At 42.8% G+C, this 23,602-nt stretch overlaps 1 protein-coding gene across 1 annotated transcript in view; it reads right to left on the reverse strand.

Moving 5' to 3' along the window:
• The window catches only part of ptk7 (protein tyrosine kinase 7 (inactive)), a 153,453-nt gene extending 132,858 nt beyond the window's left edge, over nt 1-20,595 (reverse strand). The window contains exon 1 of the mRNA XM_033020727.1: nt 20,315-20,595. Within this exon, the coding sequence (XP_032876618.1) occupies nt 20,315-20,375 (61 nt within the window). The 5' untranslated portion in view covers nt 20,376-20,595. The remainder of the gene's footprint in view (nt 1-20,314) is intronic.
• Between the last annotated feature and the right edge of the window lie 3,007 nt (nt 20,596-23,602).

The raw sequence follows: 23,602 nt of genomic DNA on the forward strand, positions 1-23,602 counted from the left end.
TGAGCTGTAGTCAATGAACAATATCCTGGCATTGGCATTCTCATTGTCAAGGTGATCCAGGCCTGAATATGGGGCAAGAGAGATGGGGTCCTCCCTCGACCTACTTCAAATCTAAATTTATGCTAAACTCTAATCCAATGAAATTGGATTTCTGGAGTAGGTCATTTGAAATAAAATGAAAGTGTGATAATTGGAGATCAAAGCATGAAAAGATCAAAAGCATACTAAGTATACAAAAGATCAAGTCAAATGCTGCAATGTGATCTTTTGAAGGTGAGAGAGGAAGAAAATGGAAAACATTTCGAATTTAAAACCAAATCTAATCTACTCAGAAGACCAAGAAGAAAAAAGACAAAAATTGGCCGATGTAGCTGAACAAATATAGCCTTGCCACATAAATTGACTTATAAAATCATTTCCAAGTTATGGCATTTTGTTTGAACTATTAAATCTTGGAAGGGGTCTTTTCAAAACAGCCATAAATCTCAATTTTACTGCCACACATTTCTTTATTCAAGAGTTTTGGTTATGAAGAAACAAGGAACTGCAGATATTAGTTAAAGCACAAAGGGACACAAATTGTTGGTAGCAACTCAGTGGGTCAGGCAGCATCTCTGGAGAACATGGATAGGTGATGTCTCAGATCGAGACCCTTCTTCAGACTGATTGTAGGGGACAGAAGAAAGCTGGAAGAGGGGAGAGGCAGGACAAAACGTGGCAGGTAATAGGTGCAGACAGGCAAGGGTAGTTTTTGAACGGCAGATGGTTGGAACAAAGGCTTTTATCTCTGGCCTTGTTGAATCTGATGGTGTTTGCTTTCAAGCTTTTTTATATTTTGCCTATGGGAGAGGGGAAAAGTCCAGCTTATCTTCTGATAGTTATCAGAGTGTGTTGGGGATTGAAACAATGACGTTCATCTTCCTCATATCTGGTTGGAGGAAATCTGTTATTCTGATCATTGCTGAAGGACAAGTAGCCCAAAATATTATAAACATAGGGGATTCATCAAATGAGACAAGTGGTACAAAATAAGCTGCAAGCTTTGTTTTAAAGAAATTTATTTTATGTTTGCAAGGGATTCCATTTTTGCTTTTATTAGTTCAATTTGGGATGTTTTCTCAACTTTTACTAGCGTCCAATATTTATTTGTTTTTTCAAAACTTGAGTCAATAGATGCATAATTTTCATTTCAAGCAACTAAGTCAAAATAGCAATAAAGTTCTGGATTGACTTGCCATGCCTGCGCAAATTCTATAAACTAGTTGAAGGTGTTCCATGCCTGAAGTCTATTCTTCCCGATTCCAGAGGGATGAGCTTTTGGGACTCCATCACTTCTTGGACATACAGGTGCACAACCTTTTATCCGAAGATCCAAATAACGAAAACCTCCGAATAGCGGCCATTTTTTCGGTCCTTGAAGAAAGGTCCTTGAAAACGTTCACCGAGGGCGGCCCGCAGAGGTGACAGCGGAACCTCCGGTCGGTCCTCGAAGAAAGGGGAACTAAATCCCCATTCATAAAAGAGAAGATGAGGGTATATTGCGCGGGAGGGTAAATAATTGACAATATGCTGCTGCCTGCCCGCTGAATTAAAAAGTTCCCACGGTACTCACGATACACAGTGTTTCGTGAGTCTTGCGTGGGAACTGTTTAACTCAGCGGGCAGGCAGCAGCAGATTGTCGCTCGCTTCAGTATCACCCCACCTACACCCCTCTGCTTCCCGGCCATGTGTGTGACCCCTTCCCTCCCCTCTCCAGCTCCCCGCTCATTGCACCGGCGCGGGGGCTTTGCACTGTCTTCACGTCGGCGATAACAGGTCAGTGCCAGTCACCGGAGACGTCAGGAGCAACGGGACACCGACCCCCAGGCCCACTGCAAGCACGGAGATCCCAGAGACCCACAGCCAACAGCAGCCCAGCCCAGCCCCACTCCAACTACAGAGGAACCTGGGTTGCGGATGACGGGGCGCAGCTCGGGGCGTCGTAGGGGCCCATCGGGGATCGGCCACTCAAAGCCACGCCGGGAGATGTAGGGCCCTGCCCCGGGTCTTGATGTTGGAGCCCCCGGCGGGCGCGAGCAAGTCCGCGGCAATTTACAGCCGCGCCGGGCGTTGTAAGGCCCCCCTCCAGGTCACTCTCAACCCCGCAATTCGGGCGGGAGAAGTCGCCGCTGCCGGTGCCCCGCAAAGCAGTCTCCCACCGGGGACCCGCGAGCTCCCGGTGTCACCATCCACCGGAGTCGGGTCGCAGCAGCTCGCCCCCGCAGCTCCCCACGCTCCGAAGCTGGCTAGCTCCACGGAGGTAGGTCCGTAGGTCCACAGCTCCCACCGCCGCCCACCGACCCCCAGGCCCACTGCAAGCACGGAGATCCCAGGGACCCACAGCCAGCAGTAACTCCAGCCCAGCCCCGCTCCAACTCCAGAGGAACACGTAGGGGCAGAAGCTGATGGTGTGCAAGGTACGTCTTGTTCTTGGGGTGGCGGATGAGGGGGCGCAGCTCGGGCTGTGGGCGAACTGCCACTTGTCGCTGTAGCGGCCAAAGATCATAGAGGAGCTCCTCTATGATCTTTGGTAGCGGCCCATCGGGGAGCGGATTCCTCTGGAGTTGGAGGGGGAGGGGGGTATTGTGCTGTTTGATCGCCCCCTGCTATCCCAGGGACAGGGAGACACCGCGGCTTTTTAGACTGGTGGGCAATCACTTCCAAAGTTCTGCCCACACAGTCAGTACACTTCTCCTACACTGTATTTCATACAAACATTTATTCTGCAAGAAAAAACGACATTGAAGACTCAAACTCGCGATCGAGTAACTGCCAGGATCAAGGCGCAAACTCGCGACCTTGCGGATATGAGCCGAGCAATCTACCACTGAGCCAGCCATTAAAATCTACGCTAAAAAATTTCCATTCCAAAGACCGACAAATTCTGAATTACGAAAAGTGTCTGGTCCCAAGGCTTTCGGATAAAAGGTTGTGCACCTGTACTGAACGGATACCATGCTTTTTTTATTTAAGGTAGTGGATTTTAGCATTCTTGCCATGCTTTATTCACAGGCACAGGAATTCAAACAACTTTGCAATCTGCAGGAAATGGGTTTGGCATAGAAAATAATCCCTTCAGTCATAGCATCACATTGGTTTCTTTTAGCACGGTCATTTGCCGTTTAGGCTGATTATTTCCGAACATTCAAAATTTCAGTTAGCTACAATCCTTCTGGAACAAAGTTCCCAAGACGAAACGATATTATGAAAATTACATTTTCATGTAATTGCACACAGCTAGGATTTTTAAATCCTATTGCTGTCCACACTTGTTCTCTTGTTCATGGGTCTATTAGCACGATTTGCAGCATTCTGAAAGCAAGTTTATAATATCAGTGTGTTTTTTCTATTTATAACCAGCACACAAGTTTTGAATTACTGATTTTCCAGTTTTTTTTCCTGATTTGTTTAATCCACCCCAAAATCACACAAGTAACTAAGTGGTAAGGGGGGGGGGGGGGGGGGGGGGGTTGTATATACACGATAGATTGCATTTTAAGAATTGAAGTAAATAAAAATAGTTACCAGTAAGTGAAATTTATGGGACTCAAAAACAATCCACATTTGCATTCATGGGGCCAGCTGAACATAACACAAAATGTCAAAACAGTGCATGAAATTCAATGTACTGATCTGCCATTAGCCTTATTCCCTATTTAAAAGTTTCTCTTAAATCACCACAGTTAAATTGTCAACTCCCAGAATAAAATCCCAATCTAGTCCTGACATTAATAAAAGGCCACTGGGCAAAATGAAATCATCAGCTTTGAAGAATTAATCTGAAGTCCCAACTGCAAAGTCATTATCCTCTTTTTTAGCATTTTAGCTGTGTTTCAGAACAGTTGCATGACTGCAGGATAGAAATTGAAAGGATTCCTCATGCAAAACAAAACTCAGATCTGACAGATTGCATCCGTCAACAAATTACCTAAATAGTGTACAACTTCCATTCCACAGCTGGGTCATGCTGAAAACATCACCTCCAAGTCATCTTACTGTACAATCTTGCCATGCACCCTGAAACAGCTATGCAAGAATGTTGTGCTTTGATCTATTGAGGTTTAATTGTTATGTCTTTAAGTACGAAAGACAGTGAAGAGAATCAATACTGTGCATTTTCTCCCGAAGAAACAGAAGACCTTATGCAATATTTACCAGTTATTATACTAAAAAATTGCTACTCGTTTAATAAGTATAACAAAAGTACAACTCTATTTATGACGTTAAGAACATAACTGTAAAACTGACATGATCAGCTGACCCATGCAGCCCACACCAACTGGTGCAACATGTTAAGTGTCAACTTATATGAGTAGCTACCTTTTGCAGCAAAAAAAAGTCAATCTAATCTTGCACGATGAACCAAATTTGTTCAACTGTCAGTTCTCACAGTATGAAATTGCCAAACAAAATATACCCTGCAACACATTGTTCACAGAATTCCTAATACAGTGATTTTCATTTCAGCATTGGTCAGGTTCTCATAGCTTCAAGCAGGTCAGTGGCTGGTATGGGGTCATGCTGTAGTTCAGCTCTGCCTCTAACTCCAACCCCAACCTATAACGCTGCCTGTATGGTGTTTCCACTTTACAGTTAGTTTTATTAGTTGTCACATGTACTGAGGTACAGCGAAAAGCTGTTTGCATGCTATAAAATCAAATCAGATACTACACAAGAATACAATCAAACCAACTCAAAAACAAAAGGTAGAATGAAGAGAAAGATACAGAGTACAGAATACAATGCTGAGCTTTGTAGCATAACAGTTCCAAAGCAAAGGCCAATGTCCACCATGAGGTAGGCTGGAGAACCAGGCTTATGGAGGACAATTCAAAGCTGATGAGAGAAAGAAGCTGTTCCCGAGCCTGGTGGTGTGTGCTTTCAATCTTCTGTATATCCTGCCCGACAGGAGCAGGGAGAAGGAATGACTGAAGAGGGAAAGATCTTGACAATTATGTTAGTTGCTTTTCCAAGGGTAGATGGGGGTCAATGAATAAATGAATGAATGAATACTTTAAAGTCACAGTGAAATTCTTTGCTTGCATACCCAAGGTATGCAACAGTCGCCCCTTAAAGGGGACTGACAAAGTTACAGTACCCTGCGCCAGGTCCACCTTTGTTCTCCCTCACTCCCCCCCCCCCCCCCCCAAATGGTGGGGAGTCTGGTCTGTGTGATGGACTAGACCACATCCACAACTCTCCACACTTTATGCAGTCTTTTTCGCAAGCTGAGCTGTAATGCAAGCCAACAGTTTGCTTTTTTTGGAACAACTTTTGAAGTCTGTAAGTCGTTGGAAACATACCGAATTTCCAGTCTCCTGAGGAAACAGAGGTGTTTGTGCGCATTCTAGACTGTCGCTTCAATGTGGTTGGTTCACGATATATCATTGGTGACATTTCCAAGCTTCCTGAAGCTGACAACTAGCTCCTTATCCTTGCTGACATTGAGGGAGAGGTTGTTGTCCTGACACCATGTTATGCAGGCTATCTCCTTCCTGTATTCTGTCTCATCATTGTTCATGATCCGGCTCACCACAGTGATGGCATCTTCAAACTCGTAGATAGAGTTAAAAGCACAATTTGACTGCTTTATCACCCAGATAGGGTGGCAGTGCCAGACCTGTCATTGGAGCAGGTGAACCTGGTACACCTGTTGCCTCACTGTGCCAGAGATCCCAGTTCGATCCCAACCTCGGGTGCTGTCTGTGTGGAGTTCCTTTGGGTGATCTGGTTTCCTCCCATATCCCACTGACGTGTGGGTTTGTAGGCTAATCAGCCTCTAAATTGCCCAGTGTGTAGGGAGTGAATACGCAAATGGGATAACAAAGAATCGGTGTGAACAGCTGATCGATGATTAGCGAGGTCTCAGTGAGCCGAAGGGTCTGTTCCCACGCTGTATCTTTCAATTCAGATATTCAATTCAATTCAATAGTATTTTCCGCTGGAGCAGTTCAGAAATCATTAATCAGTGCTCATGAAAGGATCTAAACAAACTTAGTTAGTCTGGAGATTTATACAATTTGAGGCTGTCAATAAATACTGATAGCTTTACACACAAATATCATAGCACCACTACTATATCATTCCTATTAAGTGCCTAGTTTCCTGGGTCAAACATTTATAATAATAAAAGTAATTTAAAGCTGCAGCTAAACTTTCGATGTACAATTGATTACACTGGAAAATGCCATTTCAAATTGCACCCATAATTCCATGTCTGCACAATGTAAACTCTGATTACATTCTTGTAGTTCAAATATGACCTAGTAATGTACACACTGACCTTTGCTCTTGTTCATACAAATGAACAGTAAATTCATTGTTCCTATTTATCCACAGATTTGTTTCAAAATTGTATACACTCAAATGATCAGTTGTACAGAGAGCAGATGCGTGTCAATGCATTGCATAAAGACGCAACAGAATGATTCCTATTATAGATGTCATTCAATAAAAGATGCAAAATTACTAATCAATTCACATGGCAAACATGACCAAATCTCTTCAAATTAGAGAATGTGAACTTTAAAATGTGAGGTTTCCAAGCTGCTGGAAAACACTGGGATTGATGAACCAAATCCACGTGCAGCCAGTGTACAAACCTCTAAAAAGACGTGCCTTTTAATTGGCTATGATGATGAGACAGGAAATTGAGTCATGGTGAATAGAAAAGTGATCTAGATCACTTAATAACCAAAAACGCATCTCCACCCTATATTTACTTGGTGATAGAATTTTCAGGCTTCTTGGGTAATAACTTCCGAAGATCCACTCCCGTCTGCATGAAGCTTTCCATCTGTAAAGGCTACACGCGTATCCCATACACCAGATGTAATCAGGATGAGCAGGATAATACCACATTGATGGAGCCATAAGTCTCAACTGGAGTCTGCCAAATCCTTTTGAACCAAATACCAACTACCATTTGCCCTCCTAATTGCTTGCTGTGCAATTTCAATAGAAAATTCTTGTTTGGTTGAGAGTTTGCATTCTGAGCTGGAAACAATTAAGAATATATTTTCATTCACTTCTACTTATTCTTCACTATTGTTCTCAAGTCAATAACTGCAGTCTCAAGATAGAATTGGGACGCATGTTAATGGAAAATTTTAAGCCAAGGTTGAGGGTATTTTAACAATCAGTTCCTAATCACCCTAGGAGAAGGAAAATTTTTTTTTTTACAAGGGCCCAGTTTAACTTTGTACTGGTGTCACACAAAGAAGTTTTCAAAAATGGGCTGAGTTTGTGTTGGTATAGCATTTGCAACTGAAAATGGTCTCAATCATTCAAGAGGAAATGGAGTTGAAGAATTTGTAGCAAAAAAATCTATTCTGCAAGAGGAACTCAGCAGGTCAAGTAACATCTGTCGAGACCCCACAAGTTGTGATTTTATGCACGCCAAATAGTCCACTTCATTTTATTGCATTATGTTTGATTTCCAAAACATTTCAGGACATTAGAATGCTACCTTCATGGACTTTTAGATCAGTTTTGGAAGGCGTGTATATCACAGATTGCAGTTTCCAAGTTAGTATGTTGCTACAATTGGGGATCATGTCGTGTAGAAGAGTCAAAATGTTTTGAAACTGAATGTTTCTAGAAAAATGGAATCACTTTAATGATATGAGAGTAAAATATGTTTTACGAAGGTGGTGGATTACACCAATAATCACTTTGAGGGGCTTGAAATTCCACCAATTTAATTTCTCAACATAAAATTGCAGAATAAAAAAAAAGCAGTGATTTAGGCCTGTCAAAACTGAACCAGTCTGGTAAGAGGGCTGGCAGCTACTCTTGGCACCTCGTGCTTTCCCCAAAATCAAGTCGTAATCCAATTAATGTTTTTAAAGTTACTAAATTATTTTTAATCACCATCAGTTAGAGCATTCCAAGTTGTAACCTAATTAGTCAAGATTTTATTTTTCTTACCCGTTCTGGTTCTTTTGGCTAAATAAAAGCTGATCTCTTATGCATCATGTAGGAACTCTTGAGTTTTTGTTTTAAACTTGTAATCCATTAAGTTTTCTTCAACTTCACTATGCTAGGTCCTTATCTCGGGTTGTACTCATTTTGCCACAGATCAAATTCGTACCCTTTCTATAGATTTGACAAAAATCGAAACTAATTTGTTCTTTGTCGGTGATCTAGATGAATTCTCAGACATAGATTTGTGCAGAATAGCAACAGGCTCTTCGGCCTCTCATAGCTATGCCAACAACCATCGCTGTCCACTACACCACCAATTTCGGAGTCATCTGCAAATTTATCAATAACGCCACCTTCATTTGCATTCAAACCTTTAACAAACAAGGAACCCAACTCCATCTCTTGCAGCACACTAGTTACAGGCCCCCCAATCTACAAAACAACCATCCACAACCAGCCCCTGACTTCATCCACCCTGCACCCCTTGTGATCCATCCTTCCAGAATGGCTTGTAATGTGCGACGCTACCAAAGTCCATCTACCCTTGTGCCCTTTATGTCTTGGTCACCACTAATAGACTCAAAGTTCATGAAAAACAATTTCCCACACACAAAGCCACACTGACTATCCCAAATCAGTCCTCATCTTTCCAAATGCAGATAGACACCGTTTATCAGAATCCCCTCCGGTAACTTTCCCACCCTGTTGTTCCATGGCATCTCCTTTCAGCTCTTCTTAAACAACGGTACAACATTAGCCAATCTTCCTCATCCATGACTAAGGAAGATACATATGTCTCTGCCAGGGCCCTGCAATTTCTTCCCTTACTTTCAACAACATCCAAGGAAACACTAGGTCAGGCCCCTTTTATCCACTGTCACACTTCTCAAGAACTCCTCTTTTGTAATGTGGGCATGTTCAGCACATCACTGTTCTCTTGCCTGAACTTCCAAGCCTCCATGACCTCCTCCATGGTAAATACAGATGGAAGTGCTCATTTAACAATATCTCACAACTACACACATAATCTCGTAATGGGACCCATTACGGAATTATTATCTTTTTCGTTAAAAATACTTATAGAATCTCCTTTATTTACCTGCTAAGAATATTTGTCCCTTTTTCCCTTCCTGATTTCCTTAATTGTACTCCTCAAGGAACTTGCATGGCCCCAGCTGTCTATACAGAGAGAGAAAGAGAGAGAGAGAGACGAAGAAGATACTAGAGAGATAGAGTATCGAAAGCGATAAGAAGAGAGAAAGAGAGAGAACATAGAGAGAAAGAGAGAGCAATAGAGAGATCGAGTACTACGCTCTGCTCCTCTCGCTCTCGCCTCTCTCCCTCTCTCGTCCATCTCTCCGCTCTCTCGCTACCTCTCTCCCCTCTCTCCCTCTCTCTCCCTCTCTCCCTCTCTTTCCCTCTCTCTCACTCTCGCTCCCTCTCTCTCTCTCTCTTTCCTTCTCGCTCACCCTCTCTCTCTCTCACCCGTCGCTCTCTCTCCCCTCTCTCTCTCCCTCTCTCTCTCTCCCTCTTCTCCTCTTCTCTCCTCCTCTCTCTCTCTCTCCCTCCCTCCTCTCCTCCTCTCTCTCTCCTCTCTCCTCCTCTCCCCTCTCTCTCTCTCCCTCTCTCTTCCCTCTTCTCTCTCTCTCTCTCTCTCTCTCTCCCTCTCTCTCTCCCTCCTCTCTCTCCCGCCCTCCTCCTCCGCTTCTCGCTCCTCTCTCTCGCTCGCTCTCCTCCCTCTCCCTCCCTCTCCGCTCTCTCTCTCTCTCCTCGCCTCCCTCCCTCTCCCTCCTCCCCTCTCTCCCCTCTCTCCCTCTGCTCTCTCTCCCTCTCCCCCTCTCCCCGCTCCCTCCTTCTCTCCCTCTCTCTCCCTCCCTCTCTCCCCCTCTCCCTCTCTCCTCTGCCCTCTCTCTCGCCGCCTCTCCCCGCGCCTCTCGCTCTCTCTCCTCTCCTCGCCGCTCCTCCCTCGCCTCTCTCTCGCCCTCTGCTCTCCCCTCTCTCTCCCTCTCCTCTCCCTCTCTCCGCTCGCGTCCTCCCCGCGCTCTCTCTCCCTCTCGTGGTTTGTTTGTTTTGTTTTTGTTTTTTTTGTGTTTGTTGTGTGTGTGTGTGTGTGTGTGTGTGTGTGTGTGTGTGTGTGTGTCATCCGGGCACAATCTGGTTAATTCCTATTTTCTTCCAAACGCTAGGCCACAGCCTTCCCATTTTCATACATCCTATTCACATTTTTTCACTGGAGGGCGCTAAACGTCTTCCCGTCGCATTTCCACCTATATTTCTGAACTTACATCGAGGGGATCTATCGCAGTCACTGCCTCAAAAAGGCTGGCAGTATCATCAAGGACCCACACCATCCTGGCCACACACTCATCTCCCCGCTACCTTCAGGTAGAAGGTGCAGGAGCCTGAAGACTGCAACGACCAGGTCCAGGAATAGCTACTTCCCCACAGCCATCAGGCTATTAAACTTGGCTCGGACAAAACTCTGAACATTAATAGCCCATTATCTGTTTATTTGCACTTTATCAGTTTATTTATTCATTTGTGTATATATTTATATAATGGTATATGGACACACTGATCTGTTCTGCAGTCATGCCTCCTATGTTCTGTGTGCTGAAGCAAAGCAAGAATTTCATTGTCCTATCAGGGACACATGACAATAAACTCTCTTGAATCTTAATTCTGGTGAATTCTGGTGAATTTACGAGATAAATTAAAACTCACTTATTATAGCCCTATTACTCCTCCACGTATCTGCAATTTCCCAACATATTTTCTCCTCTAATTCCCACTACTATTGGCTGTCCTATTGTATAGTTCATCAAAGTGATCAACTTATTTCTACCCATTTCTACCCTCGCTGGATGTTCACACAGGAATATGCTGAGGAATAACATTAATCGTTTGTGAAGTTTGGAAAACAAATAACGAAAATAGGGCAAGCAGAAGATATGTCCAAATTCTATTCCAATGTTACCCAAGTCAAATTTCTCCAAAATGTAGACACCCTCCAATACTTTCACCTGCAATCACATGAGACGTAACATCTGGCCCTACATCTTCGCCCTCACGCCTATCCAGGGATTACAGCAACCCTTCCAAATGAGAGGGGCTTACATTCACCTATTCCAATATTGTCTGCGGCATTCGTTGTTCCCGCTGTGGCCTCCTTCACATTGGCAAGATGCAGTTTAGACTAGGCAACCGTTTCACTGAACATTTGTGCTATGTCCACTAAGGCTTGCCGGAACTCCCAGTTATTAAAGCCACATGCAACCTGGAAGAACAGAATCGCACATCCACTTGTATAGCTCACAATTCAATTGTATGAACATTGAATTCTCCAACTTCAAGTAATATCCTCCCAGCCCCAGAGACACAATGCGGACAAATTCCTCCTTCAACACCAGTCACACTACTCCTTTCCCATCCTTTGTACACTTATCTCCCACATGAATCCCACATTTCCTTTTTATCCCTCTTCTTTCCCTTGTCTCCCATCCCTTCCAACCCATTTCCCTGGCCAGAGTTCCTCCAGCATTGTTTCTCTGCTCAACTTTTTATTCTTTTTGATAAAGAGTAGTAGACAGCACAGTAGCAGAGCAGTAGAGTTGCTGCCTTAAAGGGTTTGCAGTGCCCTTGACCCGGATTTGACTCCAACTACGGATGCTGTACGTTCTCCCCGTGGCCGCGTGAGTTTTCTCCAAGATCTTTGGTTTCCTCCCACACTCCAAAGACATACAGGTTTGTAGGTTAATTGACTTGATACAAGTGTAAATTGTCCCCAGTGTGGCGTTAATGTGCGGGGATCGCTGGTCGGTGCGGACTAGGTGGGCCAAAGGGCCGGTTTCCGCACTGTTACTCTAATCTAAACTAAAAAACAAAGTAGTAAAAGAAAAGCATGGATTCCTCAAGATTGACTCCATATGAATCTAGGAACAGGATAAGGTAGGATTGATAACAGTTGTACATATCATATTGCTTGCATAACACTCAGAAGGAAGTTTGATTAAAACCCATTGCCACAATAAGTTTGCTGACTGAATTGAAGACCAAAAGAAAAGGAAACAGATTCAAAATTGACTGATAATTGAAAACTATTACTGCGATTGTTTGCTTTTTTACAGTGGAGAGAATCAGAGGCCAATCCTAAACTCATGTACTTGGATACAATTTAAAGATGCCATCGACATGGTTTTGAGTACAGGGCAGAATATTAAAATCTGCAGGTGATAAAATGTTGAACAGGTGGTAGCCAGTGAGAGAATTGGAATAGATCCAAGTTAGAGACACACAAGCAAAATGGGTGGAGAAATAGCAGATGAAATAAAGCAGTTCATAAAGCATATGGGGTTCTGGGCTTTATTAAACAATGAAATGTTGCTATCCTTCAAAAGTTAACATTTCAATCCAAATGGAATAATAGTATCACCAATTTTGGGCACTGCACCGAAGAATCTAAAGGATTTGAAATAACTGTAGAAGAGATTCACTTGGCTTCCAGGGAAGAGGTGGACAGGCCAAAAAGGCAATGATAGTTCATCAGTCTGAAGAAGGGTCTCAACCTGAAACATCACCTATTCCTTGGCTCCATAGATGCCGCCTCACCCGCTGAGTTTCTCCAGCACTTTTGTCTGCCTTCAATTTTTCCTACATCTGCAATTCTTTCTTGAACAGATAGTTCCTTAGGAGTCAATGAAGCCTTACACAAGATTGAGTACTGTTAAAAATAATAGATAGTTAGGGTAAAAAGATTCTGCTTACAATGGCAGAGGCTAGTAACAAGGAGGCAAAGATACATGGGTTGAGAGAACTAAACTGATGCTTTGCACGAGATAAGGATTTGGAATGTACTGTATGGAGTAGGATACATACTAGGGAAACCATGGTTTGATGGAATGAAATTGACAGGCTTGGTCTTTGAATGCACTAGCACAAATTCAAATGGACAAAAGTCATGCTTTATACTGTACTATCAATATTATAGTACCAACTACATATCATATTCTAATCCTGTGGTTTTAATTTAAAAAAAACATAAAAGCACATTTCTAACAGAGAACCTTTCCTGAACAATAGTTTAAATAGTTCAGCTTTTAATTTTGATTTAGTGGGCAAGTGTTCAAGAGAAATTGTGGTACAACAGACACCAGCATTCATTCAAGAAACCAGGGTGGAAAATATATGTTCACAGCTTCTAGTTTCTATCCACTGACCCCTGCTGGTAAGTCCATGGCTACACTATATTACTTTACTCAACCTTAAAATAATAACAAGGGAGCTTCCTCTTAACAGCATCCATGACTTTATGCCTTGATTTTTGCCTTGACTTCACCCTGGGGTAGCAAATTACACATTATCGCCATAAAGGAACATAGGAAGACAAAAATCATCTCCATGGCTAAAAACAAAATGGTAGCAATCAACAGCTTCCCGAAATGAAAAGCTCTCTACAATGCAATGCGTCTCTTGTTTCTCATGGTATATAACAATATTTGTCTGGAACGGTGTCTTTTAGCATGGAGGTAACCAAGGGAAGACTTAATTTTGGGGACATGAAATTGAAAGATCTACATGCAGTGAAGCAAAATGACGATTATCTGAGGAGAGGGATAATGGACAAGTCGGCAAAGGTTGAAGGCAATCTGTGGCAAGAATAGGTGAAATAATTGAGAAAATAAAAATTAGAGTAAAATGAGAAAATGAGTAAAAACACACTACATTAAAATACTCTTGCAGCCATCCAAGACTGATCCAACATCTTTTTGGTGTTACATCTACCCTGTAATGTACTTTTAATTACATCAGCTGCGTTATTAAGACCACCCATTCCCACCTCTGCACAATTAATCAACCTCCTTAGTTTAACAGCTTCCGAACACATTCTTGGTCACCCATCCATAAACTTGCACTTAGCCAAAAATCTGTCATCTACAACAATAAATCCAGATATCCATCACCTCCTTGTTCAATAACAGCCTCATTTTAAAATTCATCCGTGCTTTAAAATTCCTCCACATCATTGCTTCCACCTCCTGCAACTTTCTCCAGCTTTACAATTCTCAGATGTCTCTACTCCTACTCTGATTAATGTATAATGTCATTATTTGCATAGTACCTGCAACTGCGCCAAGTACTGGAATTCACTCTACTCCATTCCACCTTCACCATAAAAATAAAATGATCATTTCAAAAGCTCACTAACTTTGTTATGGAATACAAAAGCTTTTGGTCATCTGTCTGGAATATACCCTCATGCTCAGGGTCAAATTTTATTTGGTAAATCCTCAACAACACAGTGGGACATTATACTGCAGGAAAGATGCAAGTAGAATGCAAGTTGTGTTGTGTCAGCAAAGAAATGAACTGGTCAACAACGTATTGCCGTATGGAAGTCTTCAGTCTTGCAGTGCTGTCTGCTTCAGAAGTGACTGCTTCGAAGAAAAATCAATTCATTGGCTGTGATATTCAAGGACATGTAAAGCACTAATATTTGACATCCAAACAAATTATGCTGGAAACAAAGCAATTTAATACCTGTGGGATGTTAACAATTCGGACTATACAAAAAAACCCAATGTTTTGTTTTTAAACTTCCTTCAGCCTTGTGCACCCATGTTACAGTCTCCCTTATCCAGGAATTACCTCTTTGATAGCAACTTCCTGAAATTCTGGAAACTGTTAAACATTTTTTACATCTTTCTCTGATCATTGAAGGAACAATACAGGCTGCAGAACATTTTCTGATTGCATGATAATGCAGAAGTGCTCAAAGTGGTTTGCAATTATAGAATTGAATTAGGAAAACGACTGGGTTGTTATCAATTATTGATAGGGGAAATCAAATGGAGGTTATGATTCAGTTTTGGGGCATTACAGTCAGCTGGTTTGATTGGACAAGATAAATCATTGCATACCCAACAACAGATTGCCAAAAAAGATTTCAATCTGTACACTTTCATGGGAAGAGAATACCAGAAAGAGGAAGAGATTTTAAAGTGTTTTCTCAAAACCTTCGATAAATAAATTCACCGGCAACTCTTAAGAATACCTGGCCATTAATTCAAGTGCAGTAGGATCATTCGTAGCCCTTCCCGCCTTGGGAGCATACAGAGGCTTTGCCCAAACAAATGACCACACCAATTTACAAACTATCTACCACACAACCAGGCCCCTCCTGTGCCACATGTGGATTTGCCAGCATTTGCTATTCAACATTGGCCTCATCTTGAAACCAGATTTTAAACAAATTGCCCTCAATCCTTGGAGACTATCCAAGAAAAGAGAATGATATAGGACATGGAGACCACAGTGAGAGGATTGTATATGATTATCGGTATATATATATATATATATATATATAGTGGTTTAGAATGGGAAAAAATAAAACATTGAAATCTTCATGGGTCTTTGTAGGATGGATATGAAAGTTTCTTTCCACTGAAAGAATGTAGAACTATGCCCGCTGTTTTCTCAAAGTGTCATGCCTTGGAATCATCTCAAAATTATGGTTGAAGAGTACATATTTTAAGGGGGAGATACTTGATATCCTGTCTTAACAAGGTAACATAACAGAGGATAGACAAAAAGATGGAGTAACTCAGCGGGACAGGCAGCATCTCTGGTGAGAAGAAATGGGTGATGTTTCAGGTCGACACCCTCCTTCAACAGAGGAATATAGTTGAGATTACAATTAATTGATCCCTGTGGAACATCAAAATGACATCCTTCCACCATTGCCCTCTAGCCAAGATGACACCCTTCCACCATTGCCCTTTGTCTTCTATAGGTAAGCCAGTTCTGAACCCAAACTACCAAGTCCACGTAATGAATCTTAATCTTCTGAATGAGCCTACCACAAGGGACTTTGTGAAATGTCTTACTAAAGCCCAAGTAGACAACATACCCTCCTACTCTGCTTTACCTTTGTTCACACGATGGCCCTCTATTGAATTCTGAAATGTTCCCAATCTTCAAGTTTGCTACTTCTTCTGGGAAAAATAAGGCTGTTCCTCAAGGTCTCTTGATAGCCACAGATGGACAACATTGCGTGTTGATTTCTCTCCCCCAGGATATGTATAAACTATATCAATTATTTAAATGTTAGCTATTGCTTGTTTGCTGTGAATCTATTTTAATAAGTTTCTTAATCTGCCACAGCCAACATGGTAAATAAAAGGAATTGTGGGCTTTGTCTTAGAAGCTGCCAGAAACCTGGAGGCTAATCTACACCAAAATCTACCCCAATCGGAAGATCTGACTGAACCAAACTTGGTCGATGCAGCACTTCTACATTCTGTCAACATACCCTGCAACTCTATTATTAATTATTTCAAATCAACACCTTCAATGTAGTAAATGGCTCCTCCTGTACACCATTACGATGTAGAGAATTCCAAAGAGTCTCAAAAAATCCTCATCTCTCAGTTAAAGGAACGACCATTCTTCTGAAGCTATTCTCCCTGCTGCTAGATAACCCATAGGAAAAACATCTTAGCATGAGAAATCTTGGTCTAATGTGATAACAATTCTTCTAAACTCCAACAAGCTTAAGCCAACATGCCCAACTTCTCTTCACCCCAGGGATCAACCTGATGAGTCTGCTGCCCACCCATCTAACCTTAAACACAGCGTCTATAAAATAGTACTAGAGGTGGAGATTCATTAGCATCCTACAAAGCTGCATTAAAGCTTCCCTACTTTTATCCTCCATATCCCTGGTAATAAAGACCAACACTCTCAGCATTCCAAACCACTTGTTGCAGCTGTATGCCTACCCTTTGCTTATGTGCTGAAAAAACAGATTCCTTTGTAAAACACAATTGCCATCTCACTTCTTTAAAAAAAAATCACCATTTGCATTTTTAATCTTTCTTCCAAAACCTCAGATTTTTTCACGTTATATTTTACCAACCAACTTAGATTGTTTCCTCAATTTGCGAGATCACCTATCCTTGTCATCAGTAGATTTTAACTATAGTACACCCAATTCCTTCAGCCAAGTTGTTAAACTTAGATTGTAAATAATTCAGACAGCAGCAATGATCTTTGATAGCCACTGCCAATCCAAAAATCACCTATTTGTCTCAAATCATTTTTGTTATGTAATCCCCTAACTGTGCCAATATATTACCTTAATCTCCTGCAATCTTAATTTGTGCAGTTATTTATATGTGCCTCTGTACAGAATGCCTTCTGGAAATCCAAATACAAATCTCACTTTTATCTACCGTTTCTTACATCCTCAAAGTACTCCAGTAAATTGGTCAGACATGTATTCCCCAATGATAAAACCATGTTGACAGCTTGAATAACTTATGATTTTCCATCACACTATTATTCTTTTATTAGTTAATTCCAAAGTTTTACCAGACTGCTGGTGTCAAATTCAAAATCCTTCATCAGTATGCTTCTCTTTCCATAGATGCTACCCAACCTGTTTTGTTTTCATTTTCTTTTTTTTAAATTGGTAATGTTAAGCTAACTGGACAAAAATTGTGTGTTTTGTCACCAGTTGTTATTGATTAGTGGCATTACGTTATACATAGCATCCCAGAAGCAGCGGCACAAGACACAAGTAGAGAAAATAGAAATGATGGATGTATGGCACGCTTAATTCACCAGTCAGGGCTCCGAGTACAAGATCTGGGACACCATGCAAAAAAATAAAGTGCTGGAACTCAGCAAGTCAGGCAGCATATGTGGAGGGAATAGACAGATGATGTTTTGGAATTCTGACCCTTCTTCAGATACAGACAGTTGAGAGGAGAGTCTGAAGTAGGGCCCCAACTTTGAAATGTCATCTATCCATTCCCTCCACAGATGCTGCTGACCTACTGAATTCCTCCAGCACTTTTATTTGCTCAGAGTTTCACTTTCCTCTGCCAGACATAATTAACATTGTCCTGACTAGCACATGAGGTCTCCCAGTCTCCACTCTATCTCAGACATTGTCCTTGGACACATTACGCTGTCACTTTGCTGCAACCTAAAGCAAACTTGTTTTCCAACTTTTCCACAATCCAAAGATCAGCAAATCACTCTCTCTATAGATACTTCCTGACCCATTGAATATTCCCTTTGTGTTCTTATTTCAAAGATTTCAGGTTATGACAAGCTTGGGCAAGGAGTGAGGGATCAACCAGACTTAGTAGTAGTTAATTGAGATGCTTTTGGATAACCAGCCACAAGTCGTTTTCAAATGGTCAAGATCAGAGTAACAAAGGGATACTATTTAGCAAACAGACGTTTAGCAAACAGACGTTTGCTATTGTCTGTTACTATTGTAAAGCGACTTTGAGTCTTAGAAAAGCACTATAAAAATTAAATTTATTATTATTATTAAAGGGATGGATGAGAGTTTCGGTCGATGTGATGAGGGTGATGCGGATGAAGAATCACACGTACGGAGCTAGAAATAGGTTGTGATGATGACATTGATAAAAGATCCAAAACTAATTTCAACAAACCAGAAAAGCGCTGAAAGACTCAATAGATTAGGCAGCGCCAGTGGGAATTAATCAAAGTTAACATTTCAAGTTGAAGACCCTTCATCAGACAACACAACAAGGTTTGGAACAGTCCAGTCTGTTTCAGACAGCTGTCAGAGACTAAATAGATAAAGAATGCAGTGTGATAGGACTGGAGATGTGTATTGGAAATGACTGCAATATGCTAAACATTTGCAAAACTGATGCATACTTTCAGAAAACGTTGCCAGAGATGCAACATGAAAGTATCCTAGATTTAAATATACCAAAGGTAACAACAAAGCCTATTTCCTTCGCTCCATGGATGCCACTGAGTTTCTCCAGCATTTTTGTCTACCTTCGATTTTCCAGCATTTGCAGTTCCTTCTTAAACATCTATAACTGTTCTTCTTCAGCTTGATTCTCTGACAACAAAAGGATAATATCGAAACAAGAGAAGCAGCAGCAATCCAAAAAAATCAATTTACAACTAACATGAGGGCGACAGGATGAATGGATCCTTGCACCATCATTTTTCATTGAAGGCAGTTCCGTTTGGCCAGCAATGGAGGAGAACATACACTGGTTGAGGGACAGACTACCTTTGCCAAAAAGTTTTCTTTCAAGGACAAGGTTGTCCCAATAGAGATATATAAAATTATGAGGGTAGACACAAAATGCTGGAGTAACTCAGCGGGACAGGCAGCATTTCTGGGGAGAAGGAATGGGATTATGAGGATCACATAGTGAGAATCGTTTGACATTTGCAGAGTTGACCACGATCTGACGGCTTGGTTTGAAGATAAGGGAGGGAAGATAAGGATATCTGAAGACCGTTTACCACCAGAGGGTGACCGAAATCTGGAACGTACTTCCCGACCAGGTGGCGAAGGCAGATACTCTCATATTTTAATATTTAGAAGGGGATTTGAAACGTAGTAGAAGGATACGGGATGAGCGTTGAAAGGGATTAGTATAGATGGGTAATTAATGTTTGGCATGAACACAGCTCCGTTCTCTGTACCAGGACGATGGGATCAAGAAATATAACGTTTCACAAAGCAACGTTACAACTGAAGAAGGGTTTCGGCCCGAAACGTTGCCTATTTCCTTCGCTCCATAGATGCTGCTGCACCCGCTGAGTTTCTCCAGCATTTTTGTGTACCTCCGTTACAATTCACTAGCTGGGTTTCATTGTCTCCCCCGACCATGCAACTTTTCTAAAACTCGTATAAAATAATTCCAATCGGCAACTCGAAATCTTTTCATTATCACCAGCCTACCAAATCCCATTCACTGCAACTGAAATTAGTCTGCGATTGCGACGGCAAGAGTACCGAGATATCACGGCCGAAAGATTTAAAATGTTTCAGACTCCAATTTACGATGACATCTGGCTGTAATTATTACAGCAATCACAGCGCGCAGATCGGGCTCCGGGTAGTTTTAAATGCTTCAGTTTGAGGATTGTTTTGACAAAAACGGAATAAAACACCTGGATGGAAACCAGATAGGCGGTCACCAATCGCCGTCTTCTCCTCCCTCGTTGTTACTGGGGTTACGGCAGCGGCTCTCAAACACACACATGTTCACACTACATGTATTGTTGAAGACTCTCAAGCCGCGCTGACATCTTGCCTGGAATAAATTTCCTGCAAAGGCGCTGCACGCTCTTCCAGCGGGATGGTGTTGCATTTGTGTGAAACTACCGACAAGTTCACCGGCACGATGCCGGCACGGATGACAAAACTTCCAGCAGAAACTCTCCCACCCGCCAGCCCTGGACTGCGGGACTGTCTGATGCTTCGTTAGTTCATTCACCCCCTCCCAGCGCACAAACACAAGCCCCGCTGGCCGGTTCCCTTCTCTCTCCGCTTACCTTGCGCCAGGAGGGCGGCGGCCCACACAGTTGCTGCAGCAGCAGCCGTCCTCTTCGCCATGGAAGCAACAGCAAGCAGGGGGGAGTGAAGAAGAAGAAGAACAAGATGGGGATGGAGGGAACGGGTTCGGGAAAGGGCGGCGGGAGCAGCGAGCTGGGTCTCACTGAGCAGCCGCTGACCGCGCGCGGCCTGACCACAGCTCGAGGGCGGCGCGAGCGGGCAACCAACAGAATCAAACGGCCGCCGCAACCGACCCAGCTCACCGGAAACAGCCGGCTCCGCTTCTGATTGATCGCTGCCGCAACCAATCCACGCCGCCCTTTCGCCGGGGAGGCGGGCCTGTGCAGCACAGTTGGCCAATAGGGAGCTTCGCTCTGGATGCCAGCGCCCGCAGGTCCCCTGTGCGGGCCAATGGGGAGGCGACGGGGCGGGGCAGGGGGCGGGCGGGGCCGCCTTGCCCAGGACAAGAGGGCTTTGTGTCTCCGTGAAGAGAAGGTGAGCGTCGCAGGCTTGACTAATCCTGCAGAACAGCACGATAATAACGTGGAGGAAGGAACGGCACATGCTGGTTTACACCGAAGATGGACACAAAAAGCTGGGAGTTACTCAGCGAGACAATCAGCATCTGTGGAGAAAAGGAATGGGTCTGAAATCTGAAGAAGGGTCTCGACCCGGAACGTCGCCCATTCCAGACCTTCTCTCCATAAATGCCGCCTGTCCCGCTGAGTTACTCCAGCATTCTGTGTCAACTACGCTAATAATTGTCGAGCAACCTTCGTTAAGCACTCACGGGATAGATAACCCGATTCATGAGAGGATTTAGTTGATTCTCCCTGCAAGAAGCTGGGTAGGATCCTGCAAATGAGACGACGCTGTCTCAATTTAGTCCCCTCGGGCCGGTCCTGTGAAACCGCCAGCGACAGAGTCATTGCGAGCGCTGACAAATAGCTGAGAGTTATGGGCTGCACAAACGGAAGAACAGAAGGGATTTACATTATGCAGCTGAGGGCTCCTTGCGGCCAGTAAGGCTGGATTTACAGCCTGGGAAAGAGACGGGCAATTCTGGTTACATTTTTAGTCTGCCAACCCTGTCGCAATGTTTAACCATGCTTAAGTGTTTTCGCCCACCTTGGTGTTGTGCAGGGGAGACCAGCGGCTTCCATCACTGATAGCCGATTCTTTATTTGTGAGAGACTGGTAATTAATCTTGAGACTTCAACTTCAATGCACTTCTCAGTAGAATCGCTGAAACGTGATCGAAGCCGTATGTGGCGCTCTCAACAACCTAGAACACACTAGCCGACGAATTTGAACATTGAATGCATGATTGATATACCCCATGACCACATTGGATGATACTTTTGTCCATTATCTACTTGGATCGCTATTTATATCCTGTACCCATCCACAAAGCGTTGCACTAATTTTGTTCGGGATATTCGTTTATTCGTTTGTACTGTATTGTATTACTTTGAAAATAAATACACACTGAACGAAGACAATACATTTTAACTAAGATAATAGGATGGAGGAGGGAAAAAAACAGTTTAGAGCTGCAGATTACTGTAAAAATCGAAATCATAAATACGTCCGATCAGGAAATATTTTCAGTGCAATCGCAGAATATCTCGCTGACCGTTGTTAACTGAGGGTTGAAAATAAACACAAGGAAGGAGAAACGACATCAAGTAAAAACATAGTCAATGTTAGCGTGCAGCTATTTTATAACAGCCACAATTAGGAGTTGATATTTGAGATTACGGGGTCATTTTTAGTGAATTTCTTTACAAATTATTGTAGGGTCATTCGGATCATATGTAACACGTAAAATGGACAAGGGAGAGCCAGTAGATGTAGTGTACCTGGACTTTCAGAAAACCTTTGATCAGGTCTCACACAGGAGATTAGTGGACAAAATTAGAGCACATGGTATTGGGGGTAGGGATAAAAAATTGGTTGGCAGACAGGAAACAAAGAGTAGGGATTAACGGATCACTTTCAGAATGGCAGACAGTGACTAGTGGGGTGGTGCAAGGCTCGATCAGCTATTTACAATATACATTAATAATTTAGATGAAGGAAATAAAAGTAACATTAGCAAATTTGCAGATGACACAAAGCTGGGTGGCAGTGGGAACTGTGAAGATGGTGCTATGAGGATGTAGAGTTACTTGGACAGGTTAGGTGAGTGGGCAGATGCATGGCAGATGCAGTATAATGTGGATACATGTGAGGTTATCCACTTTTGAGGCAAGAACGGGAAGGCAGATTATTATCTGAATGGTGTCAGGTTAGGAAAACGGGAAGTACAACGAGTCCTGGGTGGCCTTGTACATCAGTCACTGAAAGTAAGATTGCAGGTACAACGAGAGGAGTTGAGTATAGGACCAAAGAGGTCCTTTTGCAGTTGTACAGGGCCCTGGCGAGGCCACACCTGGAGTATTGTGTGCAGTTTCAGTCTCCTAATTTGAGGAAGGATATTCTTGCTATTGAGGGAGTGCAGGATAGGTTCACGAAGTTAATTCCCAGGATGGCGGGACTGTCCTATGCTGATAGAACGGAGCAGCTGGGCTTGTATACTCTGGAATTTAGAAGGATGAGAAGATATCTTACAGAAACAGAAACAATTATTGTCACGCTAGATGCAGGAAACATCTTCCCGGTGCACAGTTTAAGAATAAGGGGTAGGCCATTTAGAACTGAGATGAGGACAAACATTTTCACACAGAGAGTTGTGAATTTATGAATTCTCTGCCTCAGAAGGCAGTGGAGGCCGATTCACTGGATACATTCAAGAGAGAGTTAGATAGAGCTCTTAGGGCTAGTGGAATCAAGAGATATGGGGAGAAGGCGGGAACGTGGTACCGATTGTGGATGATCAGCCATGATCACATTGAATGGCGGTGCTGGCTCGAAGGGCCGAATGGCCTACTCATGAACCTATTGTCTATGATTCTATGTGCGACGCTGTCTGACTATTTGTGTCTATAAATGTACAAGAATAATGTAATCATCCCACACTCTGCGCGATTCCAAATGTCTTACTATATGTTTCCCGTTACATAATTTATTAATTTCTCTTTAAAAGTTAATTGTGAATCTGCTTCCAGGATCCATTCAAATGGAGCAACTACCAATCTACTGGAGGATCACAAAATTGCTGGGGAAACTCAGCGGGTGCAGCAGCATCTATGGAGCGAAGGAAATAGGCGACGTTTCGGGCCGAAACCCTTCTTGAGATTTAGCGGGTCGAGCGGGATCAGTGGAGGTAAAGGAATTGACGACGT

This window comes from Amblyraja radiata, chromosome 5, assembly GCF_010909765.2.
Source record: "Amblyraja radiata isolate CabotCenter1 chromosome 5, sAmbRad1.1.pri, whole genome shotgun sequence".
NCBI lineage: Eukaryota > Metazoa > Chordata > Chondrichthyes > Rajiformes > Rajidae > Amblyraja > Amblyraja radiata.